Below are 19,035 nucleotides of genomic sequence, written 5' to 3' on the forward strand. Positions count from 1 at the left end.
TCTGAATCTGAAATATAAATTAAACGAGTATTTCAATGCAAGCTAGGTAGAATGGAATTAAAACCGATAATTCCTGCGTCGGGGTTAATTGGTGCTCAAACGGTGCCTTCAAAACATATTGTTGATAAAAGAACTTTGTTGAAAGTTGAAGAAAGGTGGACAATAAACAATGAGTTGTGATTGAGGAAATGATCTTTAAAAAGCTAGAGAGATTTCTTTCCTCCAACTCCATGAAAAATTCTGTATATATTAAAACATATAACCTAAGGCATTAGAAAGTCTGTTTCTCAAGGTTTAGCATCGTTGAAGAAGTTATATGTAGTCCTACAATACAGATATAGAATATATATATATCCCTTTGGGTACAATTTACTTGCATGATGTGGTTCACAGTTAGTGGGGTCTTAGATCTATATTATTGACTGAGGTTCACTCAACATACCTCCAAGGTTTGATTCCCCATTGGGCAGAGTAGGCACATGATCACTAGGGGACACCTATATCCGGGACTTATAATGTGCCCTTTGGAGCTTAGGTGGGCTGGTGATGAAAGATAAGTACCAGGAGTCATGGTTCGTGTCCTCTGTATTCCATTCAGCCTCCTATGATTGACAGCAGAGCTGGAGGGACAGTTATAGTGTCTGTAAAGCTCAGTGCTGTCCCCGCTCCTCCAGTGTCTGTGTGTGAGGCTGGACAGGAAGTGGAAGGAATCACTTCCTATCTGCCACTAACAGCCTCTCACACAGGAAATATCGCGCAGGAGGAGAAAGGACAACACTGAGTGATGCACACTGTATAACAGATCGAATATCAGCAATCTGACTTATCTACAAAAGACATAGGAGGGTGAGTACTTTGTAAACAACCCTTCAAACTCCAAACACTCAAAGCCTAAGCTTGAATTTGACTACGATCTTCATCCTTCTACCATCACTTTAACAAGAAGGCAGAGAATGTTAGATAAATAAATAGCGTGGTCTGTTGCACATGAAAGTTTTAAGACTTCTAGCCTACTTAACCTCCTCTCGGTTATTCTCCACAAACATATTGTTCAAAATAATGCTTATTAAGATTATAGGCAGCAACCGTCTACCCGGCTTCTTGACCTTCCCAATACTCCAAAACCACAGTTGTCAACTTCTCCTATGGATGTAGAACATTTTAGGACAGCAAAGGGAAATAAAATAATTCAGCGGATTTTATCAAAACTAAACAAGATATTTTGTGAGAAATAATATCTTGTTATCCACCAAAATCCTAAAAGTTGGCTGTCTACTTAAGAAACTGTCAAACAACAGGCAAAAAAAATCAAAAAATCTTTAGTAATGCAAAATAAAAAAAATGAGTATTATTTGTATATTTGTACATGTGGTCCTTTGTGTGTTACCATAGTCCCTGTGCATTGAAAAACACACAACAGAGCGGCACTGTTCTACTTATTTAAATAACTGCAATAAAAATAAATATAGTTACCGTATATACTCTAGTATAAGCCGACCCAAATATAAGCCGAGGCCCCTAATTTTACCCCAAAAAACTGGGAAAACTTATTGACTCGAGTATAAGACTAGGGTGGGAAATGCAGCAGCTACTGGTAAATTTCTAAATAAAATTAGATCCTAAAAAAATTATATTAATTGAATATTTATTTACAGTGTGTGTGTGTGTGTATATAATGAATGCAGTGTGTGTGTATGAGTGCAGTGTGTGTGTGTTTGTGTATGTGTTGCAGAGCCTTGGTGGGGGGTGGGCATTTTGATTATTTTTTAATTATTATTTTAATATAACTTTTTTTGTTATATTATTATTTTTAATATTATTATTTTATTTATTTTATTATTATTTATATTTTATTTTTTTCGTCCCCCCTCCCTGCTTGATACATGGCAGGGAGGGGGACTCTCACTCCCTGGTGGTCCAGTGGCATTGGCAGTTCAGTGGAGGGGGGCTGGCAGAGAGCGCTTACCTTTCCTGCAGCTCCTGTCAGCTCCCTTCTCCTCCGCGCCGGTCCGGTCAGCTCCCTCTGCAAGTCCCAGTGTAAGTCTCGCGGCCGCGCTATGACCCCGCGGCTCTCGTGAGACTTACAGTGGGAGCTGACAGAGGTGCTGAACGGACCGGCGCGGAGGAGAAGGGAGCTGACAGGAGCTGCAGGAGAGGTAAGTAAGCGCTTCCTGCCAGCCCCCCTTCTACACAGCCCCATTGTCTGTATTATGGCAATGTAAGTTGCCATAATACAGACATTGACTCGAGTATAAGTCAAGTTGGGTTTTTTCAGCCCGAAAAACTCTACTTATACTCGAGTATATCCGGTATTTTATCTTCTCCTATATCTTGTTTACCTATTTAGTGTAGAAATGCTTTATAAGTTCCAGTAGTTTAATGAAATTTATGGAAAGATTTTAGTTAGTTATTCTTTAAGTATAAAGTATAAAGTATATACCGTATATACTCGAGTATAAGCCGACCCGAATATAAGTAGAGGCCCCCAATTTTACCCCAAAAAACTGGGAAAACTTATTGACTCGAGTATAAGACTAGGGTGGGAAATGCAGCAGCTACTGGTAAATTTCTAAATAAAATTAGATCCTAAAAAAATTATATTAATTGAATATTTATTTACAGTGTGTGTATATAATGAATGCAGTGTGTGCGTATGAATGCAGTGTGTGCGTATGAGTGCAGTGTGTGCGTATGAGTGCAGTGTGTGCGTATGAGTGCAGTGTGTGTGTATGAGTGCAGTGTGAGTATGAGTGCATTGTGTGTATATATTAATTGAATATTTATTTACAGTGTGTATATAATGAATGCAGTGTGTGCGTATGAATGCAGTGTGTGCGTATGAATGCAGTGTGTATGAGTGCAGTGCGTGAGTGCAGTGCGTGTATGTATGAGTGCAGTGTGTGTGTATGAGTGCAGTGTGTGTGTTTGAGTGCAGTGTGTGTATGAATGCAGTGTGTGTATGAATGCAGTGTGTGTATGAATGCAGTGTGTGTGTATGAGTGCAGTGTGTGTGTATGAGTGCAGTGTGTGTGTATGAGTGCAGTGTGTGTATGAGTGCAGTGTGTGTATGAATGCAGTGTGTGTATGAATGAAGTGTGTGTGATGCAGTGTGTGTGTGATGCAGTGTGTGTGTGATGCAGTGTGTGTGTGATGCAGTGTGTGTGTGATGCAGTGTGTGTGTGATGCAGTGTGTGTGTGATGCAGTGTGTGTGTGATGCAGTGTGTGTGTGATGCAGTGTGTGTGTGATGCAGTGTGTGTGTGATGCAGTGTGTGTTTGTGTATGTGTTGGTGGGGGTGGGCATTTTGATTGTTCTATTATTAATTATTTCATTATTATTTTATATTTTAATATTATATATATTTTTTTAATTAATATTATAATTTTTTTCGTCCCCCCTCCCTGCTTGCTAGCTAGCCAGGGAGGGGGGCTCTTACTCCCTGGTGGTCAAGTGACATTGGTGGTTCAGTGGGGGGGAGAGGGGGGCTGGCAGAGCTGTAACTTACCTGTCCTGCAGCTCCTGTCAGCTCCCTCCTCCTCCGCGCCGTCAGTTCAGCTCTTCTGTCAGCTCACACAGTAAGTCTCGCGAGAGCCGCGGTTCTCGCGAGACTTACACTGGGAGCTGACCGAGGTGCTGAACGGACGGCGCTGAGGAGGAGAGAGCTGACAGGAGCTGCAGGAGAGGTAAGTAACGCTCTCTGCAGCCCCCACAGCCCCTGTCTGTATTATGGCAATGCAAATTGCCATAATACAGACTATTGACTCGAGTATAAGCCGAGTTGGGGTTTTTCAGCACAAAAAATGTGCTGAAAAACTCGGCTTATACTCGAGTATATACGGTATATTTTCAATGAATGAATGAATTATGGCTCCTGTACTGCTCACCACTTACACATCTACAATTGAAGTCAACAACAAAAGGTTTCTTCTCCAACTTGGGAAGAGGGAGACAAAGGGTTAACAGCTAAACAAATACATTTTTCTTTACTTTTATTTACAAAAAAAAAATTTTATTTAAAAAAAAAAAAAAAAAGATGCATTATTGAACTTCAAGTTCAGGATGATACTTTTGATTTTAGATAGGATTAGGCTACAGTTTAAGAAGTAACTTCTCTAAAAAACTAAAATTATTAGAAAAAAATCTCAAATGAATGTGAGCTTTTCACACACTAAAACTCATAGCATCCCGTTCGTAAGAATATGAGTATATATATATATATATATATATATATATATATATTTTTTTTTTTTTATAAAGACAGATTTCCAATCCTTTGTTGTTTGTACTAAAGCGGAAAAAGAAAGTTTGTAATGTCAAAAATATCTGTCAGGATCGGGACAGGGATCCAACACGCAGAGTACAAACAGTAGCCAGATACGTATACCGGACCTTAGAATGGCCGGACTAACGTAAGTAGTACAGTATAGAATGGTCAAAGACAAGCCGAGGTCGAGGGTAACAGAAGACAGGTAAGCGAGAGACAAGCCGAATCAAGGGTAACAGAGATAAGCAGAGTAAGGTAAACAAGCCGGGTCAAAACCAAAAGGGATAATAGAATACACAAGCACTGAGTGACTAGAACAAGCTAGAACCACGACAGGGCAATGAGCTAATGAAAGAAGCTCTGTTAAATACCCTGTTCAGAGCAGTAACCACGCCCCCAAGGCGTCCTGATTGGTCCTGCAGCCATTGACTGACAGGTTGTTCCCGGGGAGTGTCCTGATGACTACTTCCTGCCTAGATGCTGTAAAAGGCAGTCACTCCCTCGCGGCCGGCCTAGCATGACCGGATAGACCGCGGGGAAGGGAGCCATCAGACCGTCTGGATGGAGGAACAGCTAAGTCTCTACCTCTTTCGGAGGTAGAGACCACAGGTACCCTGACAGTACCCCCCCTCTCAGATACGCCCACCGGGCGGAATGAACCGGGACGAGATGGGAAGCGAGAGTGATACGCCCTGCGGAGACGGGGAGCATGAACATCCTCCTGAGGTACCCAACTCCTCTCCTCAGGACCATATCCCTTCCAATCAACCAGATATTGTACTCTCCCCCGGGAGATTCGAGAATCAATAATAGAGTTAACCTCATACTCCTCCTGACCCTCCACCTGAACGGGGCGAGGAGGGGCTATTGTGGAGGAAAATCTGTTACATATGAGTGGTTTCAGCAATGAAACGTGAAACGAGTTCGGGATGCGTAAGGTATTAGGAAGAGCTAAACGATACGCAACTGGATTGATACGGGTCAGCACCCTGTATGGTCCAATATAACGAGGAGCGAACTTCATGGAGGGCACTTTTAAACGGATGTTCCTCGTGCTCAGCCATACCCTATCACCTGGAACAAAGACCGGAGCCGCCCTTCTACGTTTATCAGCGTGTTTCTTGACCAACATAGAGTTGTGCACAAGGATTTGTCGAGTTTGATCCCACAACTTCCTCAAATTGGCAACATGAACATCAACCGACGGCACCCCCTGGGAAGGGGAATCCGAAGGAAGAATAGACGGATGAAAACCATAATTCATGAAGAAGGGGCTTGAATGAGTAGAATCGCAAACGAGATTGTTGTGTGCAAACTCCGCCCAAGGAATCAAACCGACCCAATCATCCTGGTGTTCAGAAACAAAGCATCGTAAATATTGTTCAATTTTCTGGTTGGTACGTTCAGCAGCTCCGTTAGACTGAGGATGATAGGCAGAAGAAAAGTTTAATTTAATACCAAGTTGAGAGCAGAAGGACCTCCAAAAGCGGGAAACAAATTGGGAGCCTCTGTCCGATACAATTTGAGAGGGTATCCCATGTAGGCGAAAAATCTCCTTAGCGAATATCTCTGCCAATTCGGGAGAAGACGGGAGTTTAGGCAGGGGAATGAAGTGTGCCATCTTAGTAAACCTGTCAACCACGGTGAGGATAACAGTCTGTCTTTTAGAGATAGGTAGATCGACAATAAAGTCCATGGCCAAACAGGACCATGGTTTTTCTGGAACCTCCAAGGGTTGCAGGAATCCACATGGAAGTGTATGGGGTTGTTTGGTTTTAGTACAAACTTCACATGCAGCGATGAACTCCTCAATGTCCCTCCGTAAAGCAGGCCACCAGAAGTCCTTAGAGATCAACGCGTAAGTTTTGCGAATACCAGGATGTCCCGCCATCTTGCTATTATGTAAACACTGTAAAAGTTCCAGTTGAAGAGCAGGAGGAACGAAATGACGGCCCGCAGGAGTCTGTTTAGGTGCTAGATGTTGCAACTTAATGATCTCGGCCAGTAATGGAGAATGAATCCTGAGATTCGTATTAGCAATGATATTGCATTTCGGAACTATAGAAGAAAGAACTGGTTCAGGTACAGTAGAAGGTTCATATTGGCGAGATAATGCATCGGCTTTAGAGTTTTTAGAACCAGGTCTGTAAGTCAGTACATAATTGAAGTGAGTCAGGAATAAGGACCAACGAGCTTGTCTAGAGGATAAGCGCTTAGCCTCCCCAATATAGGACAAGTTTTTGTGGTCCGTCAAAATCGTAATAGGGTGTAGGGTCCCCTCCAACAAATGTATCCACTCCTTTAAGGCTTTAATGACTGCTAACAGTTCCCTTTCCCCGATGTCATATCTGCTCTCAGGCCCAGAAAATTTCTTAGAGAAGAAACCACAAGGGTGTAACGGTTTATCCACCCCTAACCTTTGAGACAGAACAGCCCCAACTGCTGTCTCAGAGGCATCGACCTCGAGCAAGAAAGGCAGAGTCGTATCAGGATGGACTAGAATGGGAGCCGAGGCAAAAAGTTCCTTGAGAGTCTTGAAAGCACCCAGAGCTTCCTTAGACCAGAACTTAGTATCAGCCCCTTGTTTGGTCATATTGGTAATAGGCGCAATGATAGAGGAGTATCCTTTAATGAAGCGCCTATAGTAGTTGGAAAAACCAATAAACCTTTGGATAGCCTTGAGTCCTTTGGGCAAGGGCCAGTCTAAAATAGATTGAAGTTTTACAGGATCCATTTTAAAACCCTCCCCAGAAATCACGTATCCAAGAAAGTCTACCTGAGACTGATCAAAACTGCACTTCTCCAATTTGCAATATAGACCATGTTGCAGCAGCTTGTGTAATACCTTTCTGACCTGTCTATGGTGAGTCTCAATCTCCTTAGAGTGTATTAGTATGTCGTCCAGGTAAACAATAACACAATCATGCTGAAACTCCCTAAGTACCTCATTAATCAAATCTTGAAATACTGCAGGAGCATTGCATAGTCCAAATGGCATAACAGTGTATTCGTAATGGCCATACCGGGTATTGAATGCCGTCATCCACTCGTGACCTTGCTGGATTCTCACCAAATTGTAAGCCCCTCTGAGATCTAACTTGGTGAAGATTTTGGAGCCCTTAAGACGATCAAATAACTCGGTAATCAGTGGGATAGGATAGGCATTTCTGACAGTTATTTTATTCAAGCCTCGGTAATCGATACAAGGTCTCAGCGTGCCATCCTTCTTCTTAATGAAAAAGAACCCAGCCCCGGCCGGAGAAGAAGACCTCCTGATGAATCCCTTTTCTAAATTCTCCCGAATATACTCCTCTAGAACCGAGTTTTCCTGAACAGACAAAGGATATACATGGCCCCTCGGAGGCATAGTGCCGGGTAGAAGCTTAATCTTACAGTCAAATGACCTGTGTGGAGGCAAAGAATCGGCATTCTTCTTGTCAAACACTGCCCTTAAGTCTAGGTAAAGGTCTGGTATTTGTCTTTCTGTGGACTGAGTAGGATTCTCCGGTATGTTAATATTAGCTAATGGAGAAACCTTGCACAAACACCGATCCTGGCAGCCCTGGCCCCACGAGAGTATCTCTCCTAACTCCCAATCGATAATAGGGTTATGTTTTTTCAACCATGGGTACCCCAGAACTATGGGAACGGAAGGAGACGAAATGAGCAGAAGAGATAAATTCTCCACGTGTAGGATACCCACTTTTAAATTAATGGGTATGGTCTCACGGAAGATAACAGGGTCTAGTAGTGGTCTACCATCTATGGCCTCAACGGCCAAAGGTGTCTCCCTTAGCTGGGATGGGAAATTGTTCTTACTAGCAAAGGCTTGGTCGATAAAATTCTCAGCAGCACCGGAATCTATCAATGCCATAGCCCTTACTACTTCCTTCCCCCAAGTTAAGGAAACTGGTAGCAGAAGCCTGTGATCTTTATAATCAGGAGTAGAGGACAAAATAGAAACACCCAAGGCCTGTCCTCTAGAGAGACTTAGGTGCGAGCGTTTCCCGGGCGGTTAGAACAGTTCGAGAGTAAATGACCCTTGGCTCCACAATACATACACAAACCCCCTCTTCTCCTGTGCTGTCTTTCCTCCTCAGAGAGGCGGGTATACCCTTTCTGCATAGGTTCAGTAAGCAAAGATATCGTGGAGTCAGGACTTGGAACAGCGGGAGCTAACCTAAAAGAAGGTCTCTGGTTCCCCTCTCGAGTGTTCTGTCTCTCTCTTAGACGTTCATCTATACGAGAGATGAACGAAATTAAATCCTCTAAATTCTCAGGGAGTTCTCTGGTAGCAACCTCATCAAGGATTACATCAGATAGGCCATTCAAAAATACATCCATATACGCCTGCTCATTCCACTTGATTTCTGCCGCCAGAGACCTGAACTCTAGTGCATAATCCACCAGTGTTTGGTTCTCCTGTCTCAGGCGCAACAGTAATCTGGCTGCATTAACCTTTCTACCTGGAGGGTCAAATGTTCTTCGAAAAGCAGCTACAAATGCGTTATAGTTATAAACTAATGGATTATCGTTCTCCCATAGTGGGTTGGCCCATCTCAGAGCTTTCTCAATGAGTAGGGTGATAATAAATCCTACTTTTGCCCTATCTGTAGGATAAGAGCGAGGTTGCAATTCAAAGTGGATACTAATTTGGTTTAAAAAACCACGACACTTCTCAGGAGCCCCACCATAGCGTACTGGGGGGGTAATGTGAGAAGAAGCACCCACTGTGGCTACCTCTAGACCTGAACCGACAGGAGAAACAGGGGTATTACGTATCTCCTCTGGTGGGTTATTGGCACAAGCTAATAGAGCCTGTAGCGCAAGCGCCATCTGATCCATTCTGTGATCCATGGCTTCAAACCTAGGATCAGGAGCAGCCAGCTGACCGTTTGTACTTGCAGGATCCATTGGCCCTGTCGTAATGTCAGGATCGGGACAGGGATCCAACACGCAGAGTACAAACAGTAGCCAGATACGTATACCGGACCTTAGAATGGCCGGACTAACGTAAGTAGTACAGTATAGAATGGTCAAAGACAAGCCGAGGTCGAGGGTAACAGAAGACAGGTAAGCGAGAGACAAGCCGAATCAAGGGTAACAGAGATAAGCAGAGTAAGGTAAACAAGCCGGGTCAAAACCAAAAGGGATAATAGAATACACAAGCACTGAGTGACTAGAACAAGCTAGAACCACGACAGGGCAATGAGCTAATGAAAGAAGCTCTGTTAAATACCCTGTTCAGAGCAGTAACCACGCCCCCAAGGCGTCCTGATTGGTCCTGCAGCCATTGACTGACAGGTTGTTCCGGGGGAGTGTCCTGATGACTACTTCCTGCCTAGATGCTGTAAAAGGCAGTCACTCCCTCGCGGCCGGCCTAGCATGACCGGATAGACCGCGGGGAAGGGAGCCATCAGACCGTCTGGATGGAGGAACAGCTAAGTCTCTACCTCTTTCGGAGGTAGAGACCACAGGTACCCTGACAATATCCACATAAACATCAAGAGACTAAGCAATTAATACTTCTCACAACAAGCCGTGGACAAGATGTTCCGAAACCCAAGAAATATTGTTCACACGTGTCCCTTAGCACATGATGGCAGGCATTTCACAAACGAGACTTATGGGAGACGGAGGTTTGCAAATTACACACATATTAAACACGTATTGGCTCAAACCTTGAGCATCAGAATAATGTCATTACCAAGGAGGGATCCTGCCAGCTGAGAGTTTCCCCTTCTGTCCTTCGCACAGTAACTTATTAGCAGCCAACACTGGATTTTTAATTCCTTTAAAAACAATAAAAGAACAACGTAACGTAAATATATATTATGAAAACGAGCAACATTTTTATTAAAATCTAAGAGGGCAACATTATATAAACAATCAAGGGAGAAGAGGCCTACTCTTCGGTTAGAATAAATAAGAAATATTTGAGGGACACATTGCGCACTACATCCCACAATGGTACAGTAGTTGCTGCGCTTGGCACTCACACACTATAACAGCAATTTTTCCAATTCATACACCATTGCCAACAAAATGCATGTATAAACTATACGGGTGTAAACTTTTTAAGTTTTTAAAGTTCTCACTTTTTAACTTTTACATTCTCTTTCAATTAGATTAGCGCTTGGCATAGCAGGAAAGCATGCAAGCACATAAACTCACTACAGAGAAGTATGCATACATGCCAAAGGAATAAAGTAGAGAATCTGAAAGCACACATTTTATTTATATATTTGCTAGCATTATGAACAAATAATCTGACCATCTCGGATCTGCTTGTTTGGTAAGATGCCCTAGGACGAGAAGCACATCTGATGTTTGACCTCCTCTTCTTTTTATGTTTCCATGGATGTGTATTTTATCAATAAATGCTGGATTTTTCTACTATCCTTTCACTGGAGTTCATGGTTTTGTTTTGCAGTGCACTTGGACTCAGGAACCATTTGTTCTTTTTCTGTACAACCTCTAAATTTCTACCATACGTGAAGAATAATATTATTTTTTTTTTTAATCAATCAATCATCAATACGCATACCACCAAGTACAAGCAAAGAGAGCTGGACATTCTATGACCCCACCTTAGAAGACCTCACAGTGATTAAATATCTGGCTGTCTTGCCTTATACACAAAACTAAAAACAGCATCCAGAAAGCTTGAAAACGAACAGATCATACCACTCAGTGATCCCACTGCTCCAAAACTTAAAGATTTGCCATCCATTATGCTGGCGTCACATTCAATTTCGCCCAGAAGATTCAAGTTTGAGCCCATTCCTGCATTGGTGAAAGGAGAATCCTAGATACGAAAAAGAGACAGCAAATTCAGAAATTCGGGCAGTAAAAGCAGATTCTAAAAAGTTGTGGGGTTTTGTGTTCTTGAATTTTTTATGAGATTAATAATAATTACCCTATCTCTATTCATTGAAAATATCAATACCAAACTAATTGCCATGATTCAGACATATCTACTTTCTTATTTATTTATTTATTTATATAAATAGTATAAGTGCATTCATTAGCCATTTATTGAGAGAGCCAAACCATGAATCATGAAGCCACAACTCATTTAGAACCAATCGAGAGGTTTAGCTTTTCTGGTCAAACTTTAGAATGGGGAAAAATTAGTGAAGACGAAAACGTTCACTTTGGTTAGAATGTTGGGGGCAGACGAAGTCATCCTATACTATCCGAATTAGCTGAACTATTGGTGAAGTTGAGAAAGGATACAGTAATTAAATACACATCCCACCGGTTTATGGGGAAACCCACCATGTTAGAGGAGCAATGTACAAATCATAACCACTACATACAATTGTAGAGTTACTGTGTGTCAGGATCAAGACAGGGATCCAACAAGCAGTGTACTAAAAACTATAAAGACGTGTACCGGACCTTAGAGTGGCCGGACTAACGTCAAGCAAACAAAGAATGGTCAGGGACAAGCCAAGGTCGAGGGAACAAGAAGACAGGTAAGCGAAAGCCGAGCCGAGTACAAGGATAGGAGAGGGAAGCAAGGTCAGGATACAAGCCAAGTCAATAACCGAAGAAACAAAGAATATAAACGCACTGAGGGAACAGACAAGCTGAAACCACGACAGGGCAATCACTCACTGTAAGCGAGTACCTTTTATACCCTACCTCTTTAATTGATGTCCACGCCCCCAAAACGTCCTGGTTTGAGATTTCCCTCAGGTTGTGACGTCATTGACGTCGGCGGCATTGCGCCGCGTCATAAAAGGGGGCGGGGCTATCGCGGCCGGCGGCCAAAGTGCCGAAATTGCCGGAGGAGGAGGCAGCTTGAGTGGCAGGTACCATGACACTGTGCTAGTTGTCTGCAAGTTCCATCCCCTCGTTCAAAACCATTTGAGCAGTTTGACCAATCCCATGGGTCCCTAAGATACCCAAGACCCACCCACTGCTAAACTTGGTATTTGCAATATCGATTGTGACCATATTTAAACAACATTGTGTGTGTCATCTGATGTGCTCAGACTATCAATTATTGTCATCTAACTGGTGGAAGAAGTTGCATTTCTGCTTCACAATCTGGGAAGCAAATGCCACTGGGCCAACCAGTTTTGGTCAAACCTCTCAAAAACAGTTTGACCAGAAACCAAGGAATGTTGCACACAGATAACTAGCATTTCACACGCAACAGTATTATGTAGTAAATAAGGTCTCTTTATGAGAAATCAGAGAAAAATGTACTTCTTCAAGATGACACAAAAAGGCCACAAATACTCAACAGACCATACTTTACAATAGAGGTGCACTGTACAGATTTGCAAATGATCACACACAGGCATTACGTTTCAGACAATCCTGCTTAGTGATGCCAAGTTATTTTCATTTGCTCATTTGTCAAGTTGGGTACTCTGGGATAGTTGTGAAAACATTTCAACTTGAGATATGCAGATGATGCACATGAGTAATTTAGATCTAGATAGATAAGTACACCCACATTTATAAATATCAGATTAAATCGAATTAAAGCTACAGTAATTTTTTTGTAGAAACAAATGTTATATTAAATATATATATATATATTTTAAAACCTAAGATTGCTATTTGGACTGTATTGAATGAAGAAACAAATCTCTCCCGTTGTTGCTGGTTTGTACAGAAAGAAAGAAGCAAGTTGCAATTTCAAATGACAAGGACACAAGATGTGGTTCTCGAGCACTAATCCCTCTATATTTGACAGAGACAAGGTGCGGAGTGACAGCGTATTTTTCATGCCAGCGAACATTTTTTTTCATATTTTAACGCGTGTAGCAGAGAAAAAGACATTGTTCATTTCACATGTAATATCCCTTAATGGTATAGAAAAAAAATGTATTTGGAATTCATAAAAAAAAAAAAAAAAAAAAAAAAAAAAAGAGGAGGCACTGCTCACAGAGTAAGGGATTAATCAAATTGTCACTAAGTTCTAATAGTGGACGAATCAGCATTCAATGGTGATTGTTCCACTTTTGTACTCGACACTTAATTAGTCCCCAAAAGGTGTCTGTCATGTGATCTGAATCCAAGTTTGACATCATCATCGCAGTTTGTGATAACATTTAATATGAAGACCTTCTAAAACCAAAAGGTCTTAAGGAACACTCACATTACTCTGTATGAACCTGTGCGTCTAGTAAAACCTAACCCCCAGAGGCTCCACGGTAGGGGGTAACCCTTAAGCTATCAAAAGACAGAAAACATCTTATTAAACCACAGTGGCCCAAGGGTCATTGAGGTCTAGGCTATATAAAAAGAGGGGAATTTATATATTTAATGTGCCAGTAACAAAATAAAATAAAACTGGTCTTTATTACACATGGACCAATCAATAATGTGCTTATGATAATACATAACAGCAATACAAGGTGTAGGAAACCCATAGATAGTATAGGCTGAACAGGGGATTAGCAGGGATTTAAGGAAAATACAAAAAGGAGCATATTCACTAAACCTCTCAGTCCCTAGGTAAACACAATATCCCAGAAACACAGAGAGGTTAATATATGTGGTAACAGCTTGTTGATCCAAGGAGATGCTCTATTGTCATCTTGGAGTCAAGAAGCATTTTCGTAATTGGGACATGAAATTAGGAAATGGAAAGATTGGGTAGAGGTTGGAGAATGAATTCTAGCCCCTTCTGAGTTCTGTTATTTGTATTCAGCTGAATATTTGGCATTTGGATAAAAAAAAAAAAAAAAAAAATATTTTAAAACAAAATATAAAATGTCGGCAAATGTAGTGTAGTATAAGGTCTTCTCCAGCACTTCCCAAAACTGCAAAGAATAAGGAGCTGTACGAACAATTTTGTAGCATCCACATTCTTACGAGAATAAAAGGGATTACTCTTTCAAATGCGGCTTTGCAGATAAAAGACTGGGATTCCTTACTGCATTCATTTGAAAAAGAAAGCCTTGATGGTAATATCACATTTGCTGCTGGAATACGATCAATAGGGGTATTGAATATACATTACTTCCTTGACTTAAAAAGACGTAAAATACCAAAAACGTGTTTTAGTCATCAATAATATAATTTACAGATAGGAGGGGGCCACAGTACATCCTTTGTGAAGGAATAATTTTCAGCTTTTTATTCAAAGCAAAAGAAAAGCAAAATATCTGATCTGCAAAAATATCCTGCAACGGTAAGTTTCAAAGCAGGACATTTAAAGGTGAAATATAAAATTATATTGTAGAAATCCGCGTCTTTGTCCTGCTACTGGGGGTCCCCATTTTAGCTCCCTGGCAGTTATTGTTATTAACTCTGTCCTCTGCACCTTGCAGCTCGCATAGAGAGAGCATACAGGAGGAGAACTGAAACAATGTTTTTATTACTCATTTGCAAAGCGTGCCCTGGATTTGCCATGTCTGAATTGGATCGTGTTTTAATTTGCTAAACCAATCTCCCTGCCTCTCTGCCCTTCCTTTTTCTAGAATTCTCTAGAACGGTTCTTGCAGAATCTCACATACTCAGCCAATCTGTGGAAGAGCAAAAATCGGAAGAGCAGAGAGGCAGGTAGATTTGGCGTTGGAACACAGACTTTTAGGTTAAATTCAAGAATGGTTTAAACTCTTACGGTAAGCCAGTGCCAGGGACCTCATTGCATATAACTTCATTTTAAGTTGTTATGGTGCTAGGAGTGTTCCTTTAACTTCGGCCCAACGGAACTAAAATATTCTCCTAGTGGCACATGACCAGTCTTGCTTACTTTCCTGGCAAATACTTATTTTACAACCCTACATTTTACAGTTTTTAATTAAATAAAGCACCATTAAGGAAAATGCAGTCAATCGAAAGGGTCACTATAGACACCAGAAGACTTCATCTAAATGTAAATCATTGCAATTTTGGAGACGTGGCAATATTTTCATTACTAAACACACCTCTAATGGCTGTTACATGGACAGCCACTAGATGGTGCTTCCTAAGTTCAACATCTTCACTGTATGAGCGCATGGAACGTCCTCGGATGCTTCTCTATTAGAAGCATTTAATTCAATTGTTGTCTGTTCTCAAGCTCCCTGTTTTAGTTTGCTTGCTGTCCCTATGGTGAATGGGTTATCCAGATGTGGACCCCTTACTCACTGAGCATAAAGTAGTATCAGCTACACCTCCCTGACCATGCCCAACAAGGCTGAAACAATTGTTGGGATGGTATATAATGATACGAAGACAGAGCTGGCCTGCATTTCAGATCTGGACCTCCCTTTTGGGTGAGATCAGTCTGATATGCAAACGGTTTAGGCACAAGAAAATGTTCACCAGCTTGAAAATGGAGCGGTGAGCCACTGAAGGGAAAGCTAGTTGAGCTGCGGTCCATTCTCAGTATGCTCTTGTGCCCTGTTTTAGTTTATTTGCCTTTTAATAGTTTACTAAAATATTTGATTTTTATAAACTAAAAAAAAGAGGTAATGACACATGCTGGATAATTAAATATATGAAAAAATTCTGTAAAATGGTTTATTAATTTATTTTTAAATAAGGTTTCTCATTGTGGAGAACCGACAAGAGTATTGCAAATTTTAGAAAAATATTTATATTATTTATATGAGTGCCTACACTTAACTGACTGTGATAGCTGGGTGCTGGTGTCATAAATTGCCCCAAACGTAATTTATAAAAGATACTGTGACATGGCACTACCCAATTGCCAAATAAGTTCACTAGTTTTATTGCTAGAGGATATTATTATCATCCAAAAACAAATGTTACAAAATATATAAAAAGTGTTATAAACCTGGGGGGCAGAGCCAGCACCCAAGCGAGTAGGATGCATCCTGCAGTAGCTCCGCTAAGAAATCCACCCGAACGCTGAATATAGGGGAAACACGGCACAATTAACAAGCCACCCAACGCTTCTTGAGTGCGTTACACCATGAGCAAGAAGGCTAAAAAATATAAAGCCGACCTCGACTCGGGATCCAGAGACATAGGAGCTTTTCTATGCACGGCCACACGGCTGCGGCCCGACCTAGGCAAGATGGCGCCGGCTGAGGCCTCCAGCGCTGGCTGAGGCCTCCACCTCACCATCGTCAGACGAAGAGAGCACGACAGCCGTTTACTTACCTCCACCGAAGGTACAAGCCAAGCCTGTGTCACCCTCGGAACTAGGAGACTCAGCTCCCTCCACGAAAGCAGATAAAGGCACTAGTAAAAGAAATATAGGCTATGTTCCATGCTGATATGGCGCTGGTCAGGGAGGATGTCTCGACGCTCACAAGCCGGGTAATAACAGTGGAAGAGAGCCTAAGGGGTGCGGGGGTTGCCCAAATTGCCACAGACGCAACCCTGACTACACAGCTAGCTCATATGGAAGATAGGGCGAAGGCACGGAATGTGAGGATCCGAGGGGTCCCTGAATCGGTCACCAACTCTGAATTACCCCATTACTGCCGACGGCTGTTGGCTACATTACTGCTGCCCAAAGAAGTGAAGCAGATGGGAGTGGACACATGTTCCCTAAAGCCACCAAAGCACCTCGGGAGGCTCCCAGAGATGTGCTAGTCAAATTTAATTGGGACTCTGACCGGGGGGTCCTCATGGGAGCCACCAAAGGCTCTCCCACGGTCCCCTTTGAGGGAGCACATTTGACTTTTTACAGGGACATATCTAGGCACACTCTGGCATGGAGGAGGTCTCTTGGACAGCTTACTCAGCAGCTTCAGGAGAAATCCATCACATACAAGTGGGGGCAACACTGACTGATGGCGGAGAGAAAAGGCAAGATACACATCCTAACGCACAAGTCGGAAGCGCCAGCTTTCCTTTGAGCCCTAGACCTACCAACAGAGGCAGCCCCGGCGGTCACCCTCCCTTCATGGACTGTCGCAAACATCAGCCCATTTGTGCCTAGGGGAACAAGAACGGGCACACCCGATTCCCCTACCTGAAACGAGCAACATCTGCTGTTTATTTTGCCACTCATGGTTTTGTTTTAGCTTATATTTTGTATTATTTAGAAAAGTTCACTTAGATCTCCAATTGGTTTGAATATATAAATATATATATTTATGCTCCCTATACCTGGCTCTGCAAGTTACAAGCCAGCCACCATGACCAGCTACTTACCCCTACCCCCCCCCCCCCCCCTCACCTTATTTTAACGTGCCCATCCCTTTGTAAGCAAACAAGTGATTTCATGGCACGTTTAACAACCTAGCTGACACGACTTCTCATGGGCCAACCACCACTTACTGATCAGTTGACAAATTGTACTGCTCAATACCCACGCACCCTAAGCGACGTTAACCCCAGACATAGCCTTACCTGACCACACTAAGGGTGCACACGCTAATAACCGGCAACCTCCAGTCAATAACCGACCTAACTGAATTTACAGTTATGAGGAATCCACGTTAGAAAATTATTATAAAAAATTGGGTATATAATATGCATGTGACACTGTTTTTACTGCAAACTGTAACCTTTGTTGAAAACCTTTATTGCACACAATATAACATGATGTTTATACGACTACCCACAAAAATAAAGAAATTAAAAAAGAAAAATGTTATAAACCTAAATGGGTTTAATATTGCCACACGCAAGATAATAAAATCACCCGTGTAAAAATTCGCCAAGTTTTACAGGCACATCCCTGGTTCCCAGGTATGGGTGAGATCCATCCAAGATTTATTGAGTTGAAAGTCCCACATGCATTTGGTGATCAATTAAAGGAACACTGTAGTCACTATAACCATTTCATCACATTGAATTGGTTATAATGCCTGGAGTCCCCTGGCACTGTTCGTCCATTCAGTGTTAAACCATCTTCCAGCAGTTTAACATTGAATAAGAGTCCCTGGCCCCCCCACATGCCATCCTCTTCTGGAGGTGTGGCCAAGGCAGAGATTACACATGTACTTATGGTTGGAGCACTGATAGGTTGAAAGCAGTCAGCTGCCAATCGCAGCCAATTGATTATCCAAAGCGGCACAGAGGGGATGGGCTACTGAGGACTCATATTTAGCATAAAACCATAGAAACAATAAAAACGATTTAGTGCTGAATGAATTGATGCTCCCATGGGACTCCAGACACTAAAACCAGTTTAATGAAATGAAGCAGTCAGTGCCTATAATGTCCCTTTAAGTTATGTTCACGGTTAGTATTATTGGGAGGAAAAGATTGCCACTTTAACATGAGGGACAATGATTTTCTTTAGAGTGGGATAATCTCTATAAACTTTACTTTGCACAATCAGAACATTATTTAGTGCATCTGGATCCAAGTGGATTTGGGTGTGTAAAAACCCACTGGCTCAATAGGTTTTTTTCTCTTGACTTTTCTTATTTTAATCTTCAAATTGAAGATACATTTCTGTACCCTTTTTGCTGTAATTATCAATTTATATTGCAAGGAGAACAAAACTAAACTAAACTGAGCTACATTGTCCTTTTTTTTTTTTTTACAAATGGGCTCAATATTATAAAGTGCCTTGGAAACTCTGACCAACCATTGGTAGGAATTACAGGCGAGTTTTTGAGATTTTTTTTTTTTCAAGTCTGACATCATAGTGAAAGATCTGATTATTTAGTAACATTGAATTGGTGCAAGGTTATCTTTACTGAGGGCAATCAAGAGATTTCCTGGACATTTTATATTTGGTGTGTATTTATTTATAATAGATAGCCCATGCAGCATAGGAGTGACTTTTCTTTTGTGTGTGTATAAGGGCAATGTTAAACATTTGTTTTTGGATGATGATAATATCCTCTAGCACAAAAACAAAAAAAAAATTGCAAATTTTAGGGCAC

At 41.8% G+C, this 19,035-nt stretch overlaps 1 protein-coding gene across 5 annotated transcripts in view; it reads right to left on the reverse strand.

The window, feature by feature from the left end:
* Positions 1-19,035, reverse strand: part of TASP1 (taspase 1) — a 168,385-nt gene that overhangs the window by 109,890 nt on the left and 39,460 nt on the right. For all 5 annotated transcript variants that reach the window (XR_010086636.1, XM_063444031.1, XM_063444030.1 and 2 more), the window contains exons 6-7: positions 10,952-11,072; positions 9,972-10,056 (exon numbers count right to left, since the gene is read on the reverse strand). Coding sequence is in view for 4 of the 5 variants with exons in the window: in XM_063444031.1 (XP_063300101.1) it covers positions 9,972-10,056; positions 10,952-11,072 (206 nt within the window). In the remaining variant the exon portion in view is untranslated. The remainder of the gene's footprint in view (positions 1-9,971; positions 10,057-10,951; positions 11,073-19,035) is intronic.

The sequence above is a fragment of the Pelobates fuscus genome, chromosome 2 (genome assembly GCF_036172605.1).
Source record: "Pelobates fuscus isolate aPelFus1 chromosome 2, aPelFus1.pri, whole genome shotgun sequence".
In the NCBI taxonomy this organism is placed as follows: Eukaryota; Metazoa; Chordata; class Amphibia; order Anura; family Pelobatidae; genus Pelobates; species Pelobates fuscus.